The following is a 26348-nucleotide window of genomic DNA, read 5'->3' on the forward strand; positions in this document are numbered from 1 at the left end:
TCCCTTTTTTCCAGCAATCTGATAGCTCCCATTTCAGACGGAAAGTTGTTGATCTAAAACGTTAACCATTTCTCCCCCTCGCCAGTGCTGCTTGGCCTGCAGAATATTTCCATCTTACATCATGTTCCAAAAACAATTACCAAAAAGCAAAAGATAAAGGACTAGCTGTAAGAAAGAAGTGGACAAGCTGAAATTGTGTTCCCCAGACTAAAGAGGAAAATCAGAAAGATACTCAAAATAAATAAAAGCCCTAACGCAATAAAGAATTGATTTCTCGTGACCAGCCTGAGACTACAGATTTAAGGTGACAGGAAAAGAACCAGAGGCAGCAAGGGTATACATTTTAAAAACTAACACACAAATGCTGGGGAAACTCAGCACTTCAGGCTGCATCAGGCTGCAAACACTAAGTACACTGCAGATGCTGGGATCAAAGCAACACGTACAACTCGCTGGAGGAATTCAGCGGGTCGGGCAGCATCCGTGGAGACAAGCTGTCATCTATAGAGAGAAAGGTCAGACGCAGTCTCAGGGCTCCAGTAATTTGGGTACAATCCTGATCTTTGGTTCTGTCTTCCTGTGGCTACATGTGCCTCCTCCCACATACCAAAGACATGCTGATTGGAAAAGTAACTTGCTGGTGACTGGCAGAATCCGGGGAGAGATGATGAGAATGAGGGGAGAATAACATCAGGCCATTGCAGGTTTAGTATAAGTGGGTGGCTGACGGTGGCCATGGACCTGATAAGCCAAAGGTTCCGTTTCTTTGCCTTATGACTCGGGTTCAGGTGCTACGATAATGCCTGGCATTTGCCACGTGACAGCGTGAGTGGCAGCCATCAAATATGGAGATGCCAGTGAAATTCCAACACCAGCCTAAATAAAAATAAAGCTAATGACATAAGTCTGCAAAATAAAGCACTGGATCTCTGGAACATTTTCATTAATTTGTTGACCTGAGCATAGAATGAATACCTAATCCTGATTTAAGCTGAGTCCAGCCGTGCGGCAACAAAGGCGATGTGCACGGGAGCGTTTCAGTTACTGCGAGACCATGCAGCCACACCGTCAGTGCTTCTGTACCTTCCTATTGGTATTTCCACCACAGCAGCAGCTTTCTTTGAATTCCACAAAAGGGCACCAAGAAAGTCTGGTATAGTTGTGTGAGTTATGTTTGGTTGCATCACTTTGCAAACGGGTGCAAAAATCCATCTTCCCATCTCTCACTTCGCCCACAACATAGTAATTATAATCAAATTCACAAAGCTACAAAGAGTTCAAGGAAAAGTTCAGGCCCCCTTCATGTGCTCGTTGTTACTTTATTTTCAAAACCAATGCTGATTCATGAGCTGTGATTTGTGTGTTGAAGAATCGCCAATTTCATGGTTCACGCACCCACCTGTAGAGCATCCAGCTGGCTGGTCTCCATCAGAATGGATGATGATGCATCTGGCCGTGTACTGAAAACCTGTGCCAACCAACTGGCACAGGTGTTCAAAGGCATGCTGTAGTTGGAAGTTACCACCAGATTCAATAGGGCATCAATCATACTCGTGCATCATGTGCGTCAAAAGCTCCTATTGAAATATAGCCACCATCATTCCTTCTTTGTAGCTGCGTCAATAAGTTGGGTTCAGTTTAGATCCACAGAGATATTTACACTCAGGAACTTCAAGTGGCTCACTCTTTCCACTTCTGATCCCTCTACGAGGACTGATGCGTGTTCCCTCGTCTTACCTTTTCTGAAGTCCACGATCAATTCTTTGGTCTTACATGATTGGGAATAAACTGCAGGAAATTGTAACCTCATGGGCAATGAGCCTCCACAGCATCTGGGACACCTTCAAACAGCGTTGCCTTAAAAAGGTGGCAGCCATCATTAAGTACCCTATCACCCAGGACATGCCCTCTTCTCATTGCTACATCTGGGAGGAGGTACAGAAGCCTAAAGACACACACTTAACATTTCAGGAACAGCTTATTCCTCTCCCCCATGAGATTTCTGAATGGAAAATGAACCCATGAACACGATCTCACTATTTTTTCCTTTCTTTTTGCACTACTTATTTAATTTTAATTTTCTTTTTATACTATATATACTTTTTACTGTAATTTATTAGTTTTATTATTATTTACTGCAATGCACTGCTGCTGCAAAACAACAAATTTCACAACATATGCCAGTGATATTAAACCTGATTCTGACTTGTCTTGCAATCTTGCACTCAACGTCAACATGACCAAGGAACTGATTATGGAATTCGAGGAGGGGAAGTTTGGAGAACACACACCAGTACTCATTGGTCAGTAGTGAAAAGTATGAGCAGCCTCAAGTTCATGTGCATCAACACCTCAGGGGATCTATCCTAAAGAAGGCACACTGTGGCTCTACTTTCCTAAGAGCTTGAGGAAATTTGGCACATCACCAAAGACTCTAGTAAATTTGTACATATCTACAGTGAAGGGCATTCCTGCTGATTACACCATAGCCTGGCATGGAGTGTGAATACACAGAATTGCTCGAGGGATGGAGCTTCAGTCAGCTCCCTATCATTGAAGACATCTTCAAAAGGCTGTGCCCGAAGAAGGTGGCATCCATCACTAAGGACCCTCACCATCCATTAAAAAGGAGGTACAGAAGCCTCAGGATGCACACTCACTATTTTATGAACAGCTTCTCTCCTCCATTTTCACATTTCTGAATGGTCCATGAACACTCCTTCACTGATCCAGATGAAGGGTCTGGGCCCGAAATGATGACTGTTCCTTCCTCTCCACAGAGGCTACCTGATCTGCTTAGTTCCTTCAGCATTTTGAGTTTGTTCCACTGTATTACTATTCCTCTTCTGCATTATTTATTTTATTTTTATTGTAACTTATAATATTTAATGTGTTGAACTGTACTGCTGCCCCAAAACAACAAATTTCATAACATGTCAGTGACAACAAAGCTAATTCTGACCCTGAGCACTTAACATCACCAGCTTGGACTGGAGAAGAATAGCCTCTACCTCGAGAGGTTAAAGTCACCTGTCAATGCAAATGTTGGATTTGGGCACTACCTTGAGTCAACCAGGCCAGAGGAATCCAGTGGAGAGGGAGAAAAGAAGAATTGCTAAGATAATCGTAAATGAAACAATCATTTGAAGCTACCACCAGTCCAATCAGTATCTGTGGAGAGAACAGACTAGGTTTCAGATGTGGGCCCTCGATCTGAATGAAATGCTGATTAATATCTGACTGTTCGTCTGCTCTAGGTCATAAACTGAGACTGAACATCTAAAGTTTGTATCTGCAGAAACATATGGTGGAACAACATGGGGAAACAATTCTGGGATTACTCCAAGATAATGCCCTTCTGACAGATTTCACTGTTATATATTGTTATATACTATTGCTAGTTATTTAAATTCCATTGTTACTACAGCAGATCAGAGGCTAAGTATTCACCAGCTTCCTGAATAATTTCTCCCCACACAATAAACAGTCATCAGCAATCAGATTATTAATGCCAGTTCCATTCTGCACCAGATATCAGCATAAGTACACAGATGCCTCTCTGCAATGCAATGACTCATCTTCAAATAGATATTAAGCAGTATATAAACAGGAATTCAAGGCACCATGATTTTCCAACAGATTCAAAAAGCACAAAATGCTGAACATGCCATCACAACTCGCATGCTATAATTATAGAATAGTGAATCAAATATTTTTGTTACATTCTGATAACATTAAAAACAGGCAGATTGGATTTCCAGCACAAGTTGATGAAAACATTAACTCTGTCCCTCGCCCCACTGCTGATGACTGAACTCTAGAGTATTTCCAAGATTTTGCATTTTATTTCAAATTTCCACCATTTCTTTTTTGATTTTCCATCTTTTAGTTCCAATTTGAGTTCTAGCCATCAAAGAGACATGAAGAATAATTGCCACAGAGGTTTTGAACTCTTGTGGCTAGACAGGAAAACTCCTCACTTATTCAAAGTACTAACAGCTGACCACTACATCTGGTCATGTATATCATGGCTACTCCTGTGCCAAAGCCAGGACTTGACTGTTCAGTTTCCTTCTATCCCCACTACTTTTTGAAACCAATTTCAAAAACGGCAAGATGAGCTGATTGGAGGCACAAGAAATTCTGCACTCACTAGAAATCTTCTGCAACACGCACAAAATAATGAAGGGACTCAGCCCAATATATAGTGATATTCTTCACCAACTTTAACAAGCCCTTTCCCTCTCTATACACGCATATATCTAGTTTTTGGATACTGATAGGATTTCATGCAGGGTAAGGAAGTTAAGTGCATCAGAAAAGTATTAAACTATCCACATCACATCATGGTGGAGGGCATACTATTTTGTACACCTACATAATAATTGGATTGCAACTCACACATCAGCATCCAAAGAAACAAACGTATGCGAATTGCATTTAGAACGCACTTGTCATGCAAGATTCAAGTCAATAGAATTTTTAAGGTAGAGGTTCATAATGCCTGGAATCCCCATATTGACACCACTTAGCTCTGGGAGATGCAGAATTCCCTGACTACACTGGCCTCACTGATTCAGGGAACCACCTCAGTGCCCAGAGTTACAACGTGATGGGTCACGGAATCAAGGTAATGGCTGATGCTTCATTCCAGAATGAAGATGTCCCCCTTTTTCAAAGAAAGGGTCTTCCCTTCCTCCAACATCAACGCCGCCCACAACTGCATTTTTTCCATTTTGCGCACATCTGCCCTCACTCCAATCTCCAGCCACCCCACCAGGGATAGGGTTCCTTTTGTCCTCACTAAGCTCCGCGTCCAGCACATAATTTTCCATAACCCCCACCATCTCCAGAGAGATCCCAACACCAAGCACACCTTTCCCTTCCCCCAACTTTCTGCTTTCTGCAGGGAAGGCTCCCTACGCAACTCCCTTGTCCAGTCTTCCCTCCCCATTAATCTCCCTCCTGGCATTTATCTTTGCAAGCGGAATAAGTGCTACACCTGACCATATACCTCCTCCCTCACTACCATTCAGGGCCCCAAACAGTCCTTTCAGGTGAGGTGACACTTCGTCTGTGAGTCTGTTGGGGTCAAATACTGTGTTTGATGCTCCCGGTGTGTCCTCCTGTATATCGGTGAGACCCGACGTAGATTGGGAGACCACTGTGCCGAGCACCTACACTCCATCTGCCAGAAGAAGCGGGCTCTCGCAGTGGCCACCCATTTTAATTCCACTTCCCGTTCCCATAGTGATATGCCAATCTATGGTCTCCTCCACTGTTGCAATGAGGCCACACTCAGGTTGGGGGAACAACACCTTATGTTCATCTGGGTAGCCTCCAACCTAATGGCATGAACATCGATTTTTCAAACTTCTGGTAATGCCCCTCCTCCCCTTCTCTAATCCCTATCCTTTTTCCCCTTTCTCACCATATCTCCTTCCTCTGGTACTCCTCCCTATTTTTCTTCCTTCCACGGTCTTCTATCCTCTCCTATTAGATTCACCCTTCTCTAGCCCTGTATCACTTTCACCAGTCAACTTCCCAGCTGTTTATTTCACCCCTCCCCCTCCCAGTTTCACCTATCACCTTGTGTTTCTTCATCTCCCCCCCCCCCCCCCCCCCCACAACTCTGTCTCTGCATCTTTTTTTCTCCAGTCCTGCTGAAGGGTCTTGGCCCAAAATGTCAACTGTATTCCTTTCCATAAGTGCTACCTCCCTGCTGAGTTCCTCCAGCATTTTGTGTGTGTGGCTTAGATTTCCAACATTTGCAGATTCTTTCTTGTTAATGACTGATGCTCTTAACAACAAAATAAAACAATTTATTTGTTTATTGAAACACAGCATGGAATAGGCCCTTTCAGCCATGCTGCCCAGCAATCCTGTGTTAATCCCAACCTAATCACAGAACTATTTACAATGACCTACCAATTGTCAATTTACAATGACAACTAACCTACCAACTGGTACATCTCCGGACTGTAGGAAGAAACTGGAGCACATGGAGGAAACCCTTATGGTCATGGGGAGAGCATACAAACTCCTTGCAGACAGCAGTGTGAATTGAACCCTGGCCGCCTGTACTGTTAAGTGTTGTGCTAACCACTATGCTACCATGTTGTGCTTGAACCAGAAATGTACATGAAATTATACACATCACTTATCATTTCAGAATGGTTTTACCAATATTGGTAAGCAAAGACTAACAGCACATTTTTCCCTTGAGCTCAAATTCTTCATTACATATGGTTCCCTTTCCACCATCATCATCACTGGACATAGAAGACACAGGCTTCATTTCACCACTTAACGGTTGTGTCACCAATCCATTACTCCATCTGGATAGAGGAAGCAGCATTCACTGATACTTTTTTAAATAATTAATTTTCCCAGGGACTGGATGATCACTGGAAATGCTGGTGTTCAGCAGGAGAAAATATCCAAAGACAACACAAGATTCTAAAAGTAATGTTTACCTTTCCTGATGAAGGGTCTCGGCCCGAAATGTCAACAGCGCTTCTCCCTATAGATGCTGTCTGGCCTGCTGTGTTCCATCAGCATTTTGTGTGTGTTGTTGTTTGAATTTCCAGCATCTGCAGATTTCCTCGTGTTTACCTTTCCTTATCAAGCTTTTCAGTTACCTCCACTGCATCAGTCTCATTGAAAAATTTACACGAATTTCCTGGTCTTGTGCCATTCTTAACTTAAGCAAGATGATCTGTCATTCAAATTCTTCATTGCATTTTTCTCTGATATCTTTAAAAGAGATAAACTGACCTAGTATTGACCCTCTTTGTTATGTACAGATGCTCGGACATTAATGCTGGAAAATGCACAAATGTGCATCTTTCCATCATTAATATTTCAATTGAATATTCCTGTCCAAATATTAATGGTGTCTATTCAGTGTCTGTCATCACTTTCATGGTAAAATTCCAGAAATAGAAATTGGGCCTTGTGCCACGAGGAGAGTCCGGATGCCCTGTCATTAACAATACACGTTCCCCCTGGTTTAACTCCTCAAAATGCAGCACATTCACTTGGAGTCATAGAATCAGAGGGTCCTAGACTAATGCAGTAAGGAAACAAGCCCTTCAGACCAACTTGTTCATGCCATCCGAGAGGTTCATCAATACTAGACCCATTTGTCATGTTTCTCTCAGATTCATACATCTGTCAAAGTGTCTTTTAAATGTAGTTGTTGTACCTGTTCAACCACTCTCTCTAGCAATTCATTACATGCACTGCTTTTTGTGTGGAGTCCTGTTTAAATCTTTTTCCTCTCACCTTAATCCCATTCCCTCAAGTTTTTGATCCCCTTTCGTGGTGGAAAAATATTTTGTACATTCATCCTATCTATGCCCTTCATGATTTTTCACACCGCTATAAGGTCACTCTTCAGTCGCCTTGTCTCAGATGAGTAAAAGTCTAATTTAGAATATAGAACAATTCAGCACAGTACAGGCCCTTCGGCCCACAATGTTGTGCTGACCCTTAAACATTGCCTCCCATATAACTCTCCACCTTAAATTCCTCCATATACCTGTCTAGTAGTCTCTTAAATTTCATTAATGTATCTACCTCCACCACTGACTCAGACAGTACATTCCATGCACCAACCACTCTGAGTAAAAAACCTTCCTCTAATATCCCCCTTGAACTTACCTCACCTTACCTTAAAGCCATGTCCTCTTGCATTGAGCAGTGCTGCCCTGGGGAAGAGGTGCTGGCTGTCCACTCTATCTATTCCTCTTAATATCCTGTATACCTCTATCACGTCTCCTCTCATCCTCCTTCTCTCCAGACAGTAAAGCCCTAGCTCCCTTAATCTCTGATCATAATCCATACTCTCTAAACCAGGCTGCATCCTGGTAAATCTCCTCTGTACCCTTTCCAATGCTTCCACATCCTTCCTATAGTGAGGCAACCAGAACTGGACACAGTACTCCAAGTGTGGCCAAACTAGAGTTTTATAGAGCTGCATCATTACCCCGTAACTCTTAAACTCTATCCCTCGATTTATGAAAGCTAACACTCCATAAGCTTTCTTAGCTACCCTATCTACCTGTGAGGCAACTTTCAGGGATCTGTGCACATGTACCCCCAGATCCCTCTGCTCCTCCACACTTCCAAGTATCCTGCCAATCTCTGCCTATAATTCATGTTTTTGAGTCCAACCAACATCCTTGCGTATCTTCCTTGTATTCTTTCCAGATTAATAATGATTTTATTAATCCGGGTAACCAAAAGCACGATATTCCACATCACCAATGCATTGTACAACTGCAACAAAACATCCCAACATTCAGTGCCTCAACCGATGAAGGCCATTACACCCCACAAATGACTTCTTCACCACACAATCCACTCATTCTCATGCAAATTATTCATATAAATGGGAAACAGCAGGGGACCCAGCACCACTCCATATAAGAGCAGAATTAGGCCATTCATCCCATCAAATCTGAGAGGCGCCTCACTGGCTACAGTTCTACAGTCTGAAAAAAAGCCTCCACTATCATCCTCTGACTCCTGCCAACCAAGAAAATTCCGCGTCCAATTGCTTCAGTCATCCTAGAACCTGTGGGATCTTACCTTCTGGACCAGTCTACCACATGGGACCTTGGCAAGGACCTTACTTAAGATCTCACAGTCAATACCCACTGCTCTGCCCATCAATGTTCTTGGTCACCTCTTCAAAAAGTTCAATCAAGTTCGTGCGACACTATTTCTATGCCAAAGCCATGTCTAGTTAGGTCTTGCCTTTCCAAATGCAGAGAGATCAGGGAGTGGCATCTGAGGAAGCTGGCAACATCAATGCCAGGATCACATCAGCGCCACAACCACACACTGGAAGCACAAACTGATGTTTAAAAACAGAGCCGTCATTTTCAAAACTGACAGGGTTTGAAATGAAACAGGCATAAAAAAAAATCAATTTTGTTTAACTGCGTAATTCACGTGAATGAGTTGTGACTGCTCTTGATATCCTGTGAGAGACACAATTTCAATGCAAAATTAATTTGAACAATTCACCAAAGATAGATGAGCCATACAAAATGTACAATACAAGGAGCTCAGCAGAGTGCTTGTATGCCAGATAGGAAACAGAAACTCGACTCCAGATGTAGCAGCTGGGCTTTGAAATTGTTTAAGAGGGCAAGCTAGCATGTTGCAAACATCTTTAAACCACCATGGCTACAAGTGCAAGGAAGGACAGAGATAGACCACTGCTTTATCAATCTATCTGATGCTGAGTATTCACAAAACGATGGACAGGAACATTCCTCCTGATGTATTATACTAGCAATAATGGACCTAGACCCACTTTAAATGCAGGTCCAGATACATCCACTGGGTAATATCCAAGAAATTTCAATGGGGCATGGAGGAACCCAAGGTCTAATCCATAAAACCATAAGACAAAGTAGTAGAATAAAGTCATTTGGCCCATTGAGTCTGTACCACCATTCCACCATAGCTGATGTATTTCCACGCTCAATCCCATTCTGCTGCCTTCTCTCTGTAACCTTTGACATTGTTACCAATCAAGAAACTATCAACCAACACTTTAAATATACCCAACTATGGGGCTTCTACAGCCCGTCAGTAGAACATACAACTGTAGAGTCCAGGAACAGGACCTTTGGCCCACAACGTTGTGCCAAACCAAATAACTTGGTTATCAAATGATCAAATACACTAATCTCTGATGCTTACACAATGTCCATATCCTTCCACTTTCCTCACATTCATGAGCCTATCTAAACATTTCCAAAAGTCCCCAATGTACCTGCCCGCACCAACATTCCAGGCATCCACCACCCTCTGTGTAAAAAAACTTGCCTCTCATATCTCCTTAGAAATTACCCCCTCCCACCTTAAAATGTATGCCCTGATTAGACATTCCAACCTTGGGGAAAAGATACTATCAGTCTACTCTATCTATGTCGCTCATAATCTTATAAACACCTACCAGATCTGCCCTCGGCCTCCATCGCTCCTGAGAAAACAACCCAAGGTTATCCAAACTCTTGTTATGGCAAACGCTCTCTAATCCAAGTAGCATCCTGGAAAACCCATTCTGCACCCTCTCCAAAGCCTCTATACCCTTCCTATAATGGGACAATCAGAACTGTATACAATACTCCAGATGCAACCTAACTGGAGGTTTATAAATCAATGCACACAGAATGCTGGAGAAACTCAGCAAGCCAAGCAGAGTCAATGGAAAAAAGTAGAGTCGATGTTTTGGGCTGAGGCCCTTCAGCAAGACTGCTGAATTTTGAGTGTGTTTCTTGGATTTCTAACATCAGCAGATTCTCTTGTTTGTGATTGGAGGTTTATAAATCGGCAATATAACTTCTTGATTTTTGAACTCGACTAATAAAGACAAACATGCCAGATACCCTCTTAACCACTCTACCAACATGTGTAACCACTTTTAGGGAGCTATGAACTTGGACACCAAGATCCCTCTGCTCATCAACATTATTAAGGGTCTTGCCCTTAACAGTGTACTGTCCCTTTACACTTGGTCTACCAAGAGGGAAAACTTCATATTTGTCCAGGCTAAACTCCATCTACCATTTCTTTGCCTATATCTGCAATTGATTGATATCCTGATGTATTCTTTATCAGTCTTCTACACTATCCACAACACCATCAATCTTTGTATCATCTTCAAACTTCCTAACCCACCCATCCACTTTTTTATCCAAGTTATTTATATACATCACAAACAACAAAGACCCCAGTACTGATCCCTGTGGAATACCATTAATATAAGACATCCAGTAAGAGTAAGAAGAGTAAGTCCCTTTCACCACTACCCTGTGTTCTATGGGCAAAACAGTTCTGAATCCAAATAGCCAATTCACCTTTGACCCCAAGCATCTTAATCTTCTAGATGAGCGTCCCATGAGGGACCTTGTCAATCACCTTACATCCACAGCCCTACCTTCATCAATCAACCTTGTCACCTCATATAAAACCTCCATCAAGTTAGTAAAACACAACTTGCCCATCACAAAGCCACCCTGGCTCTCCCTAATTAGGCAATAGTTTTCCTAATGCTCATAAATCCTATCCCTACGAATTCTCTCCAGTAACTTCAATTCCACTGATGTGAGACTCACCAGTCTATAGTTTCTAGGATTATCCATGCTTGAACAATGGAACAACATTAGTTAATCACCAGTCCTCCAGGGCCTTCCCTGTAGCTACAAAGTTATTGGTCAAGGCACCAAAAATTTCTTCTCTTGCCTCTCGCAATGACTTGCGGTCTATACCATCCGACTCCAGGGACTTATCCACCTAAAGCATCTTATCCATCCTTTACTTTGAAGCCCTAACATATTAAGTCTTGGTACCTTCCTCAACATCTAAATTTCTCTTACCTTGCCATCCTTATCCTTCCTTCCAACTTGAACATATAGAACCCGTTCTGTCCTCAGTGCAGTTGGTCTTTAAACACTTGACACATGCTGGATGCAGACTTCCCAAAGACAGCTGTCACCAATCAACTCCTCCTGTTTCTTGCCTAACCCTCTCATAATTTGCCCTGCTCCAGTTTAATACTCTCTGCAAGGTCTATGCTTAACTTTATCTATAGCTATCTTAAAACTTAAAGTGTTGTGGTCATTGTTCTCTAACTGTTCACCCTCTGGAAGGTCCATTATCTGGCTAGGCTCAATCCCCAATACCAGATGGAGTACAGCTTCCCCTCTTGTTGGACTATTTACACATTGATTTTAGAAACTCATCCTGGATGCACCTAAAAAATTCTGCCCCAACTAAACAGCTTGCACTAAGAAGGTCCCAATTTATATCAGTGAAGTTAAAGTCCCCCATGACATCAACACTATTATTTTTAAACCTTTCTTGAATCTGCCTGCATATCTGTTCCTCAATGTCCCAGTGACTATTGGGTGGGGGAGGGTGTCAGTGATTGCACCGTTCCAATTTTTGAATTCTATCCACATAGACTTCCATTATGTCCCCTCTGAGTGCAGCTGTGATATTTCACTGATTAGTGCTGCAAATCCCACCCCCCCCCCCCCCCCATCTCTTTTGCACGCAGAAACTGGGTTTTTAACCCAGCTTTCTTCGCCCTGTGTTTCAGGGTCAATGATAGTTCTAATCATGAAGAAATAAATGATTGCACATTCTGCAAGTTAGCCAGTAGTGAACCAATAGCTCAAATCTGTACGCAAAGCCGCAGTCATATATCTATCCATGTAGTTCCACACCATTTCAATGCAGCACATTGATTTTAGTATCACAAGACTAAATACAGTATATGTTAATTGCAACGACAGATGAGTCAAGATTGGCTTAGTGTTTGAACAACGGTTAACAAATTTCTAGGAAACATATTTTGTGCTGTTTGCATAATCTGCCTTGGTCTTCTGTTCTTTGTCTGACCACCAAATTGTATCACGGTAGCCAAGCATAAACATTATTAGGAGGTATTTTGTCACATGAAAGTGTATTTATGGACATTAACCAGAGAAAATGCAAATAGTAATGCATTTATATTGTTAGGCAATATTTTAATGCTAAACTGAATGCTCTATGCAGGTTTATTATCATTGACATATGTCTTGAAATTTGTTTCGCAGCAGCAGTACAGTGCAATGTGGTTCCTTAAGGTAGTCATAACAGAGGGTAGTAATGGTGGAAAGCTCCCACTACTTATTAAAAGTTCCTAATGTGTGCACCTCAAATAGCATCAGACAACCAAGTCCAACCCCTGGACTTCATGGGTAGTTTAACTACTAAGCCCAGCAGAATCATTTTTGCTGAAAGGAGAAGGGGCAAAGGTGGGTTACTGGTGCCTTAAAACCGGACATTTCTGGCAAATGAAGCTTGCCAGCTGTGGTTGGCAGCTGATATAGAGGAAGTGAAATTCTGATCTCAAACTTCCACTGTCTTGCAGCTACACCCACTCATGGGGGAGGCCTCAGGAGGAAACCCCGAGGGAAAATCCAGAGCTGGAGCGTGTAAGGCAATTCTACATTGAGTTCAATGGGGACTGGCATCTCCTACGACATTGCTGGTGCCAAGCTGTATAAGTTTCTGCCGTTCCTCTGGGTTCATCAGATGTACAGAGAGGGGGAGCTGGCTACATGGGTAACAGATCACTTTTCATGTTCACTGTCCTGGCTTGCATATCTAGACAGCTAGGACACAATATCCATGGTCAGCCTGGACCAATAGCGGACTCAGTGAGAAAGCAATATATAGGAATTACTGTGATTTACAAGCATTATATATAAAGAATAAGTAAATAGTGCAAATAGAGAAGAAAATAGTAATTAGTGTTTGTGGCATCATGGACCATTCCGAACCCAATGGCAGAGGGGAAAAAGCTGCTCCTAAAATGTTGAATGTGCAACTTCAGGCTCCTGTACCACCTCATTTATGATAGTAATGACACTAGTCATGTCCTGGATGTGAAGGTTCTTCATGTTGGATGCCACCTCGCTGAGGTATTGTGTTATAAAGATGTCCCGAATAGTGGGGAGGCTAGTGCCCTGATGGAGCTGGCTGAGTTTATGACACTCTGTAGCATTTTCTGATTTTTTTTATGAGTACCATCATACCAGATGGTGATGCAATAGTCAGAATGCTCTCCGTAGTACAGCAGCGGAAATTTGCTCCAGTCTTTGGTGACATACCAACTCTCCTCAAACTCCTAACTAAATATATCTGCTGGAGAGCACTTTTCATAATTGCATCAATGTGTTAGGCTCAGGATACATCTTCAGAGATGCTGACACCCATAAACTTTAGAGACTAGCAACTTTCATACCAATTAAAGAATAACAGGTCAATAAAAAAAAAAAAATAAACAGCATCCGAAAAGTTGAATTAGAAAGAACAGGTACTATTAGCCATATTGTTTAATGTGTTCATTGCAGAAACATCTGCCTTGAACCAGTTTGATGTTTATATTTCCTTTTACATCCCTCTGCACAAGATCTCTCAAATTAATTTCTATTATCATTGAATTCAGGCACAGTGTGAAACTCAGATCCACTGAGAACTGACAAAAATAGTCGGAATTGAGAAACCTTCTGAAAATGCTACCCAAGGGACTTTCTGAAATGAAATCAAGATTTTTTGAAAACGTTATGTAAGCTCAATGCAACCCAATCATACAAAAAAAATGATGCTGCTAATCATTAAATATAATCCTTTTTGAAATGGTGCAAAGCAAGCAGTACTGATCCAGACAGGACCATTTTTTTTCTTGGCGCTCTAAAGGGCTCTCTTTTGCCAAACAATAGTCTGCATCTTGTGGTAAGATCCCATGCTCCCAGCTCCCCCATTACACACTGTTTCACTGCAGAATTTTTGTTGTGACCTTATATGCACTCAGTTCAACAGCCCAGACTCAAAATTCCATTCAGTGCAGTGGCATAATTGGATTTAATATTAAGAGGAGTAGCTTCAAACAAAGCTGTAGACACTTCTCCATTGTCTCTTAGGGATGATTTAAGGTTTGATTTGAATGAGATATTCTACAGCAATCCAACCGATGTGTGACCACCTTCACAAGGAAGATTGCTCACCAGCATCCAGGACGGTTAAGTTCACAACCACCTTTTCATCTATACCCTGCCCTGTTCGCATCTCAAAATCCTTTTGTGTCAACACGATACATGTACCCAGAAAAATAACTGAATGTGTTTCATAACAGATCTAGAAATGGTGCCTTGATGTAAGATTAAATAAAGAAGTACTTTACCTCCTCCCATTGGTGTATATATCGAATAAGTCTTGAAAGCCGTAATAATCGTAAGAGGCTGAGGATTTTTGTAAACCTCACAATTCTTAGTGCTCTAGCAGTCTTGTAAACATCAGAATCAAATCCTTTCTCTATAATCAGAAATATATAATCCACTGGTATAGAAGAGACAAAATCTATTATAAACCAGCTCTTCAAGTACTTCCACTTGATCACCTTGGGGTCCAATATGATTTCAGCATTGTCCTCCACAACAATTCCAGTTCTAAAATTGACTATCAAGTCCAAAAGGAAGAAGGTATCAGATGCAACATTAAAAATAATCCAAATGGTGGATGTTGATTCTGTGAAGAAGGTGATTCCCACTGGAATAATTATGAGATTTCCAACCATAAGCATCAGCATTATCAAGTCCCAGTAAAACCTAAGAGAAAGGAGAGAAGTAGAAAACAGTAAGTAGAAGAAACCTTAACTGTTCCATTATTTCTAATATGGTTAAGTTCAGTACCAGCAACAGAGGACTAAACTGCATGAATCACCATGAAAAGATGCCAGTGCATTTGTTTCTAGCTTCAGGTTTAAAAAGAAATACTGCAGGCAGTGGTAATATTACCGATGTTTTCAGGAATACAGTTATTAATAAACTTCTCTGTGCTAACATTCCAGAGTTTTTCTGAGGGTGTACTGTACCGAAGGAGGTTCTGTCATTCTCCTTAAAAGGTAACTCATTTGTGTTTTCCAATGGATTAATAAAGATTGGCCTAATGCCTAACATAAGAGTTATTTTCCCTCTGGCAAGTCAAAGCCGTAACTGCTGACAGGACCTCTTTTAAAACATAATGAAGGGCTGGAAATTAAACTGTTTTCCCTCCCTTCCTTCAAGTTTATAAATGGAGATCAACTATGGATTGCTGATCTACATTTTAAATTATCGTAGCACAGGTTCCTAAGTTTGTTATATCCAGGGGTGGTGGTGGGGATAAGCTCCCACTACCTATAAAGTGCTCCAAATGGCATGTGACTCTAACAGCCTCTGACAACTTAGTCCAACACTTGGCCTTCATGTGTGGCTACTAGGCCCGGCAGAACAGTTTCTGCTGACAAGAGAAGGGGCAAAGGCAGACGACTGGTGTCTCAAAACCAGTTACTTTGGGCAGGTGGGGCTCATCAGCCTTGGACAGCAGCCCACCTAGGAGAAGGAAAACTCTGATTTTAAACCTCCGCTGCCTTGCGGCCATACCCACCCATGGGAAAGACTTCGGGAGTAAACCCCGAGGAAGAAATCCGGAGGCTGGGGTCCCTAAGGCAGTTTGATGTTGTTTACAATTTCACTCTGGTAACCTCTGCAACGACACTGATACCAAGCTGTACTGGCGCTTGCCCTTCCCTTGGACTACATCAATGACGTGGAGAACGGAGACCCGCTACACGGACAACAGCCAGTTCTTCCTACCTAGGTTTGCGCCCTGGAGAGGACACAGTCCACTAGAGGCACAAACCTATGATCCTCTGAGATCGACAGCTGCCTACTACTACTATAAAGCACAGACGAAAGCTGGAATTTTTCTGGGTAGGATGGCTTATCACTCTGATCAATGGAAGAAACTTAATTTACACAACTGTGGTGGCGGGATATGTCAAGAAACAAGGTTTTATCCCAAGTTTAATTCACTGCATATCGCACTTTATTTTATTGTGTCTGTAAATATCAATAAGCTTATTGAATTGTTTAATCAGAGAATTAGACTTCCAAACACCACCCCACCCCTCCCTCCAATGAATGATAGTGTTTTGTCTTGGTATTAATGTTCATATTCTTGACACACCATGAAAATGAGATTTATTTTGTAAATTTATACTTTACTTTTGTTGTACCAATGATTAAATATGTTCTAGGTAATCAAAAAGATTACTTCAGCACTTCAAAACTTTGCAGCATTTTCTATCATTTCATTTTTCCAGTACTGTTGTTTTTAGTTCAAATCCAGTATTGTTCTCCTTTCCTCTCTGATATTTTCATTTGATTTCTTCCACTTGCAATTTCTGCCACAACCTACAACCACATTTTGAGTCATCAACTCTGTCTTCATCCTGAAACATGCTCTTCACTGTGATCCCTCTTCACTGCAACTTAAAACAGGTTTGATTTCAATCAAAATACTCTGGGTGTTATCAAGCCAAAGTGTTAATTCTTTTTCTCTCTATATAGATGCTACCTGACATGCTGAATATTTTCAGCATTTTTTGCTTTTTTTTTTGCTCAAACCACTAACTCAAACCTAGAGAAATGAGAATGAATTGCACCATTGCAGCCAGGCAATTTAAATTCAATAAGTTTTTGAATAAACAGCTAGTATTAGTACTGAGAATGATTCCATCTGATTGTTATAGAAACACATCGGATTTGGAAATCTGGTATCTTTATAAAGGTCTGGTTAAACTGTACTCCAGCCCTACTGCAAAAGTTTGCCTTTTAACTAACTCAGATGTGCACAAACATGCTACGTTTAGGGATGAACAATAAGGATATGTGAATCTAGTGACCTCCACATCAGTGAAGTAAGCAGTGCTTTGGAAATTACTGCTTTGCTGTAACAAGGGTAGGAAATTTGTCATAATACTTGCCTGGCCCATATCTGTTATTTGCACCAATTAGGTCAAAAATAGCCTCTGTGTTACCTTGGACAAACACACCACCACACATGTCCTGTTATTGAAGAAACAATCTAGTTCATCAGATAATGTGTTTGTACCCACGGTCCATCAGAGGAACTAATCTGTCACTTCAAGTCAAATCCAGTATTACCAATTTTCCAAAATGTCACTCAAATAATTGGATACAACAATCACTTTGCAGGAAGCAAAAGTAGAACAGCAGTAATACTTCAGTACTTTTATAGATTTATATTGCAAATATATACTCTCTACAATAAAGTCCATGAGCATTAATATAAATGTTATATCGACTGTATTCTGAGAGCAAAAAAAGAAAAGGAATCAATCAAGCTCCTAGAAATCTGTTATCATCGTATATTGCATCACTGATAAAGGATATGTACTCTTCAGTTGGCTTTCCAACAGTACAAATTCTACAGATGCACTGTTAATGTTTATCTATGCAGTGACAATTTCAATATGTATGACTTACAAACTAATGACTGGAAAGTGCTGCCTTCGCACCTGACATGACGTTTTCCGTTATATTTTTACAATACATTCACATAGCACAGATTAAAAGTAAATTCTATAGACAATGTTTTCATTTGTTTCCACAATATTACAAGAGAAAAAGTAATTCTGCTGCTTCTTAAGAGGTGGGCATTTATCTTCATTGTAAAATGTACACTTTAAAAATAACGAGAAAATTAGTCTTGAAATTAGACTTCACCATTTTATGAACATTGAATTAGGTTTTGCAAATATGACTTGTTTCCAACTGAGTGACAATGTAATCAAGAAACAATTTTTTAAAAACTGTTTAAAATTTGTTAGGGTGATTTTCCCCCTAAATTATGATTTACGAACATTTATCTTTGACAACTGCTTTGTGCTGTTGTAAATGCTTGGCATAGGTTCCACCTTTAAAATTTAATTTCTATCTGCTAACGTGGACATAGCCACTGTGCACTGAATGGTCTCATTAACTGCCTGACTACCAATCAGATTGCGCTGACTTGTATGGTGACCAGAAATACTTTGGCCAATTTCAAATGGTTGCTAATTTACCCTGCAATAACAACCAGCACATTCTAATGTGCACAGTTGCATCACAAACCACAGGAATGAGCGCAAAGGAACAGGGAATAACACAAGTTTTCACTGGTGTAAATTCAATTAATTAATAACTATCCTGCAAAGGACATCAGTGGCTCTGACAAAGCGGGTAAGGGGAAGAAAAATCATCTAGTATCTCTTTTTTCATTTATGCTAAAATATGTGCAAGCATCAGTGGCAGCAATCTTTGACATCCTTTACTGCCATTCAGTTATTGATGTCTATTGTTCATGGCTGCACATGCAAAGCAACAGTGAAAATATAGCTTGAATTATTAGAGCACTATACACAACGACATCTTCTTCAGTTTTGTGGATTCAGCTCACACACTCTCAGACATCTCGATGGAAACAAATGTTCCAATATATTGAACAAAATGACCAATAGAGCACTAATGGATCTGTAACAACACACAAAATGGAAAATAGAGGATGGCAAAGAAAATCACACTGGGCATAATGAGCTATTCATTCCATCATGAGTATTGTCATCATTGATACTTCAAAATGTTGACTTTAGCAAAGGTATGGTTCCATTCTAATTTTTAAAATCTTACTAAAATGTCCATTCCTTGTGTACTTCCAAACTTCGAATGAAAACTGAAGATTTAAGATTAAGCGTCATCTTAAAGAACACTATATTCTGACTTTGTGTCCTAGATCAGTCATTGGACGGCAAAGAAATGTGAGAACATCACTTTCAGTTCACAGCCCACATTGCTCTGCGTGACACAGGATGGAGAAGGTCAGATGATTGACACTTACCAATTGGTGATTGAATCTTGAAGCTCCCAGATATGTGTGCTATAAATTCCAAAAGGTTATGCTTCATGAGGAGCAGGAGACACTATTGTGATGTGCAGGACTACATCTACTACATTCCGCAATAAAGCAGATATAATAGTAATATTTAAGGGTCATTCAGACATACACATGAAGACTAATGGAATATATTGGCAACATCAGCATAATGGGCCGAAGGGCCTGTTCCTAAGCTCTCTTGCTCTCAATGTAACACTTACTTCATTGTTAAAAACTGACTATTTTGAGATTCCTTACCAATAAATACAGTAGGACCACAGTAATCACAAGGACTGTAATAGTTCAAGGAGATCCCTATTATTGTTTGGTTACATGAGACTAACCAATGGTTTTGCTGACATCACCATATAGTGGGATTTTTTTCTTTAATGAAGTATTTTTTAAAATTAAAAATTGTTTCCAATCACAAAAAGATGTTGGAAATGGCAATTTGAAGGAGTCCTGTGTGGGAGCACTAATGTTTCAATATATCATTATCAGAGCACTAAATACCAAAACCCTACAAGATAGTGAATTATTTCATAATGCTTCAATTCAGTCATTAATTATGGACTGCACTATCTTTTTGTAGTGGCTGCTACAACTCCAAGTCTGGTACAATACAACTTACTGCTTCGTTGAAGTTTTTCAGCTATCCGGTCTGATAACACATTGGTTGGATTGACGGATAGTGTATTAGCATGCTGTGAAGTGTATTAAAGGTTGCTGAAGACATAACGGATGCATTGGTCATGATCTTTCAAGAATCACTCGATTCTGACATGATCTTGAGGGACTGGAAAATTGCAAATGTCACTCCAGTCTTTAAGGAGGGAAGAAAACAAAAGAGAGGAAATTATAGGCCAGTTAGCCCAACCTCAGTGGTTGGGAAAGTGTTGGAGTCTATTATTAAGGATGAGGTTTCTGGGTACTTGGAGACTAATGATAAAATAAATCAAAGTCAGCATAGTTTCTATAAAAGAGAATCTTTCTTGACAAATCTGTTAGAATTCTTCAAGGAAGTAATAAGCAAGGTGGACAAAGGAGAGGCAGTGGATGTTACTTACTTATTTTTTCCAGAAGGCTTTTGATAAGGTGTTACACATGAGGCTGCTTAACAAGATAAAATTCTGTGGTGTTACAGGAAATATACTGGCATGGATAGAGGAATGGATGACAGGCAGGCCACAGCCAGTGGGAATAAAGGGGGCTTTTTCTGGTTGGCTGCCAGTGACTAGTGGTGTTTCTCAGGAGTCAGTATTGGGACAGCTACTTTTTACATTGTTTGTCAATGACCTAGATAATAGGATTGATGGCTTTTTGGCAAAGTTTGTGGATGATATGAAGATAGGTGGAGGAGTAGGTAGTGCTGAGGAAACAATGTGATTGCAGCAGGACAGACCAATTGGAAGAATGGGTAAAAATGTGGCAGATGGAATACAGTGTTAGGAAATGTATGATAATGTATTTTGGTTAAAGAAACAATAATGCAGATTATTATCTAAATGGGATTGAAAATTCAAACATCAGAGGTGAAAAGGGACTTAAGAATCCTCATGGAAGACTCCCAAAAGGTTAACTCACAGGTTGAGCCTGTGTTAAAACAGGCAAGTGCAATGGTGGCATTTATTTCAAGGGGAATAGAATAGATAGATAGATAGATAGATAGATACTTTATTCATCCCCATGGGGAAGAACAAGGAGGTAATGCTGAGGCTTAATAAGGCACTAGCCAGGCTGCACTTGGAGCATTGTCAGCAGTTCTAGGAGCCCCTCAACTCAGAAAGGACGTGTTATCATTGGAGAGAGTCCAGAGGAGGTTCACGAGGTTGATTCCTGGAATGAAAAGGTTAACATGCGAAGAGCTTTTGGTAGGTTTGGGCCTGTACTCATTGGAATTTAGAAGAATGTGTGAGGATCCCATTGAAACCTACGCAATGTTGAAAGGACTAGATAAGGTGGATGTGGAGAGGATGTCTCCTCTGGTGAGAGAGTCCAGAACTAGGGGGCACAGCCTCAAAATTGGGGCAACCTTTTAGAACAGAAATAAGATATTTTTTTCAGCCAAAGAGTGGTGAATCTGTGGAATGCTTTGCCACAGACTGTGAAGGAGGCCAAGTCCATAGGTATATTCAAAGCAGAAGTTGATAGATTCTTGATTGGTCAGGGCATTAAAGGATATGGCAAGAAGGCAGTTAAATGGGGTTGAATTGGATCCAGGATCAGCCATGATGAAATGATGAAGCAGACTCAATGGGCTGAATGGCCTGATTCTGCTCCTGTGTCTTATGGAAACCACATAGAGGTAAACATTTAAAAATGTTAAATCTCACTTTAACAATTTTCTAATATTTTTGCTCATTCAATGTTTAAGTTTCTTCCCCCGAATCATTGTCTAAATTGCTAACTCTAAAAATAGTTTTCAGTAGCCAGAATAGCACAATCAAAAGTTTTACAACCCCTTATTTAAGGGGTAATGTTAATCTTAGGTACAGGAACAAAACTTGCATGTAGTACTCTGTGTGTGGCTTCAAAAATACAATTGTATAAAAACCTCTCTATTTTTGAACATCAATCCCTTTGCAAAAAAGGCCAAGGAGCCATATACCCTTTTAACTAAAACCATAGCATAGCAGTTAGCATAATGCTATTACAGTGCCAGCTGTAAGATCTGGGTTCAATTTCCGCCGCTGCATGTATGTTCTCCCTGTGACTGTGTGGGTTTCTCTGGGTGCTCCAATCTCCTCCCAAATTCCTAAGACCTATAGTTTGGGCTAGTGAGAAATTGGCATGCTACTTTGGTGCTACAAGCGTGGTGACACTTGCAGGCAGCCCAGCACAATGCCTGCTGATTCAATTTCACTGCATATTTTGATATACACATGACAAATAAGAAATCCTTTTTAACTACTTGCTCCACCTGCTAGCTGACCTTTGTTTTTGATTCATGCTTAGGGACTCCAAGACTGTTCTATACTTCACACAGTCTTTTTCCGTTTGGATAATAATGTCTTTTGGTTCCTCTTACGAAAGTGCATTTTCATGCACCAGAATAGAATAGACTTTTAGTATCATTGCTCAAGACAACGAGATTGCAGTGCTACTACAGTCCATGCAAAACAGATATTTACGATGCATGCGGTACAACTTAATTTTTTAACAAATCCTATATTTACATGCAACAAGTGACTTTGATGGACCATCATACTTAAAGGTCATTGGCAAGCTGGGGTGTAGCATTATTCAGCTGCACAACAGCCTTCGGGAAAAAGCTGTTTTTCTGTCTTGGCTAAGATGCTTCTGTATCTCCGACCAGATGGCATGAGATTGAACAGACAGTGTCCGGGATGGGATGGGTCTTTAATGATGTTGTGAGTGCACCATAAGCATTGAGAATTGCAGATTGTCTCCAGGTCCAGTAGTTAGATCCCAATGATGTGCTGAGCTGTCCTAATCATCTGCTGGAGTGCTTTGTGATCTGTCTTACTGCACGCTGTCATTTCGGATTTGCTCCGTTGCTACTCTTCCTCAATCTATATCCCATTGCAAAATCACAATGTCCTCATCACAATTTTTCCTTTAATCTATTTTCACTCAGCAGCAAAAACCCCTTTCCCTACAAACCTATCCAAGTTATTAATATAAATAACAAATAACAGAGCGAGGAACTGACCCTGGGTACAACATCTTTCCAGTCTGAAAGAGAATCATTTCTTTTCTTACTGTAATAAGCCATTCACAATACCACATACAAAATACTAGAGGAACACAGCAGGTCGGGCAACATCTGTGGAAAGGAATAAGCAGTCGATGTTTCAGGCCAAGTCCCTTCATCTGTAAATTTTGAGTCCTGATGAATAAAGGTCTGAGCCCCAAATGCCAGCTGTTTACTCTTTTCTACCTGGCCTGCTAAGTTCCTCCAGCATTTTAGTATGTGTTAGTCTGTGTGGTAAACTATGTATATCTGTCTGGACACGCCCCTCGGCTGACTGCTCCTGTGGCTCCTCCCACAGACCCCTGTATAAAGGCGATAGGGGCACTGCTCCTCCCTCAGTCTTTGACATGTCGTGCTCCCTTTTTGCTGTTAATAAAAGCCAATCATTCACTTCCAATCTCCTAGAGTTGTTGATGGTGCATCAGTCTGGATTTCCAGCATTTGCAGAATCTCTTGTGTTTATGATTTCATACAATACCACATGGTCTTTTTTTTGCCACAATATGTTTATTTGCATTTTAATACCACAAAATACAGCTTTTACCTTCCTATACTTTCTTATATTATTCAGAAAATACAGAAGTTGCTGTATTAACAAAACAAACAACATACACACAAAAAAAGCTTCTCCTATTTCAACAAGTGGTAATATATAAAAAATGTGTAAAATTTAACAGGTATTTATAATACAATTCAAAAATCAATAAATAGATAATATAATTTTTCTACAAATTTTGGAAGCTGCATTGTCTACAGAAGGTAATACTCTTTTAATCTTCTGTTAAGTCCAAATCCTTGACATAGTTAATGAAGGGTCTCCATATATTCTCAAATATCTGCTGTTTAGACCTTAATATATAGGTTTTCCTTTCCGATGGGAGACTTGATAACATCTGCCTTATCCATTGAGTAGTGCTTGGTCTATGAGTACTTTTCCATAATTATGCAATACATTTTTTAGCATGAAGTAAGCTGAGATCTATAAATGCTTGTTCATTTTTACTGTAATTATGTTTCTCTAGGTACAAACCCAACAGAAAGAGTTTAGGGTCCAGTGAAACTTGTTTTGAAATAATTTTCTCGATTATAGCTCGTACCTCTTCCCAGAATGCTCCAGTCTCTCTACATTGCCACATACAATGAAACATTGTACCTCTAGCTTCTGTACATTTTGTACATATGTCTGATATGTTTTTGTTGTATCGGTTTAATTCCACTGGTGTGACATACGCCAACATTAACCGTTTGTACTCTATCAACTTAAGGCGAGTGTTTATTGACTTAGTATGAGCATTGGTACAAGCTGTTTTCCACTCTTCATTCTAAATTTTAAGCTGCAAATTTTCCTCCCAAGTTCTCAATTTGTATTGTGAATTTTCAGACCAGCAAGATACCAGCAAATTATAAAATTCCGAAATGATACCCTTTCTCAAACTGTCCATGGCACCTTGTCAAACAACTTTTATCCAAATACACCAGAACTTCAAAGTTTGCTTCTATCTGCTCTACCAATTGCATCCTCAAAGACAACTACATTGGCCACAATGCTGGGATTTTCTGTATGAGCCGGAAGACAAAGCAACCTGATCTATTTACAGCAGTGCTTCTCAATAAATAACGAAACCACTTGTGTGCATTAGTCAAGCAGTTTTTGTTTTCTGAAAGCACCTGATCCAATATCAGGGAAAACCTTTCAGGCCAATAATGCAGACTGTTGGTTTGCATTTAGAAACTACACATACTTTCACTATGATGAAACAAAAGGTGAACTGCTGTTGTTTTTACCAGAGGAGACTTTGAAAAATAGTGTTTCTATACCACCCTAACATCCAGTGAACTAAAACTTGGTATCCAGTTGTTACATTATAGAAGCTTGCTATTCATTGGCACTAATAGCTAACAAATAATAAAATAAATTTATCCTCCTGAAATCTCAATATTTATGTACTGGGAAGAGCAACACTGACAGTAGCATGTGGGTCATATAATGATGCCAGACCAGTCAAGCTTAATTCTCAAATTTTACTGACATGACAGAAGTTGAATTGCTTTGGCATTTTATTGATTCATATCAAACTGCAGCTACACGCCAATAAACATCCAATATTTTCCATAAAATATTAGGTTGTGATGACTAACGTTATTTCAGTTTCTTTCTTTTACTCGGTTTCTCCTAAAGTACTGCATTCAATCAATGTGCACTGAAATCTCAAAATTATACTACGAAATAATAACTTAAGATTCCTTTATAATGGTGCATGAAATTATTGTGTTTTGTTTACTTGTTTATCAAAATACATTATACATCTACATGGTTATAATTTAAACTTGCCATTGGAATATAAATGCACTTAAAGCTTGAAGAAATAGGAATACTGCTTAAGTATTTCTCGAATCTACAAACATATTATCAACATGTAAAACCTCCATTTCAAACAAATGTTTTGATACTTTCCAATGTCAAAACCAATCACCTTTGAAGACAGATGAAAACTGATGCTGTAATATAATAAGCTCTGTGAATTCATCCTCAACATTCAGAATGATTAACACCCATTGCAATTAAGCTTATATAATTGAAAATTAATTTGTAAAGGCATATAGAATACTCTATGTTGAAGTACTAAAGAAATTATTTGAAACCTTAACCGAAATAAATTTCATACTTAACATTCAGCTAACGCTTCAATCCAAGTTCCAATATGATAGTCAGAGTCAGAGAGACATAGACCGATAGAGAACAGAAAGAGACCATTTACCCCCATAAATCTCCCATTTACTCTTACCCTACACTAAACCCATTTTTATTCTCCACATCCAATTACAATGATTGTTTTAATTCATGGCTACTTTGCTGAGAGGAGTTTAATTCAACTTCTCTAGTGCAGCACAAAACACTATTTTTTAATATAAATACCGTAGTACGTTAGGAGAAAATGGAGGCTCAAAAGAAAAACAACAGCCTCACTATAAAGGGATAATCAGCAGAAATGTGACGGCTAGTTTATTGAGGAAATTTACTAATTTCTAAAACTGGAAATAAATAAGAAGGTCTTTCCAGAGCTATGGTCGTATTTTAATGAAGCATGTTCATTCACCATCAGCAGCACCACAGCAAGGTTAAGGGTGAAAGAGAAAAGTGTCAGTGTAAGAGAAGCTGCAATGAAATCACACCGTCAACAGGCTTCAGATAAGATCCACTATGCAAGCTAAGAATCAGACTCCTATCGCAAATGTCAAATAACTTGTACTCATTTTCCAAGGAGAGACCAGATGCTGCCTGATAGATTGCTGCTTCTATGCA

General features: G+C 40.0%; 1 protein-coding gene across 4 annotated transcripts in view; it reads right to left on the bottom strand.

The window, feature by feature from the left end:
- The window catches only part of LOC140737758 (potassium/sodium hyperpolarization-activated cyclic nucleotide-gated channel 1-like), a 382146-nt gene that overhangs the window by 327964 nt on the left and 27834 nt on the right, over positions 1-26348 (bottom strand). For all 4 annotated transcript variants that reach the window (XM_073064381.1, XM_073064378.1, XM_073064380.1 and 1 more), the window contains exon 2: positions 14756-15179. In XM_073064381.1, coding sequence (XP_072920482.1) covers positions 14756-15179 — 424 coding nt within the window. The remainder of the gene's footprint in view (positions 1-14755; positions 15180-26348) is intronic.

This window comes from Hemitrygon akajei, chromosome 13, assembly GCF_048418815.1.
Source record: "Hemitrygon akajei chromosome 13, sHemAka1.3, whole genome shotgun sequence".
In the NCBI taxonomy this organism is placed as follows: Eukaryota; Metazoa; Chordata; class Chondrichthyes; order Myliobatiformes; family Dasyatidae; genus Hemitrygon; species Hemitrygon akajei.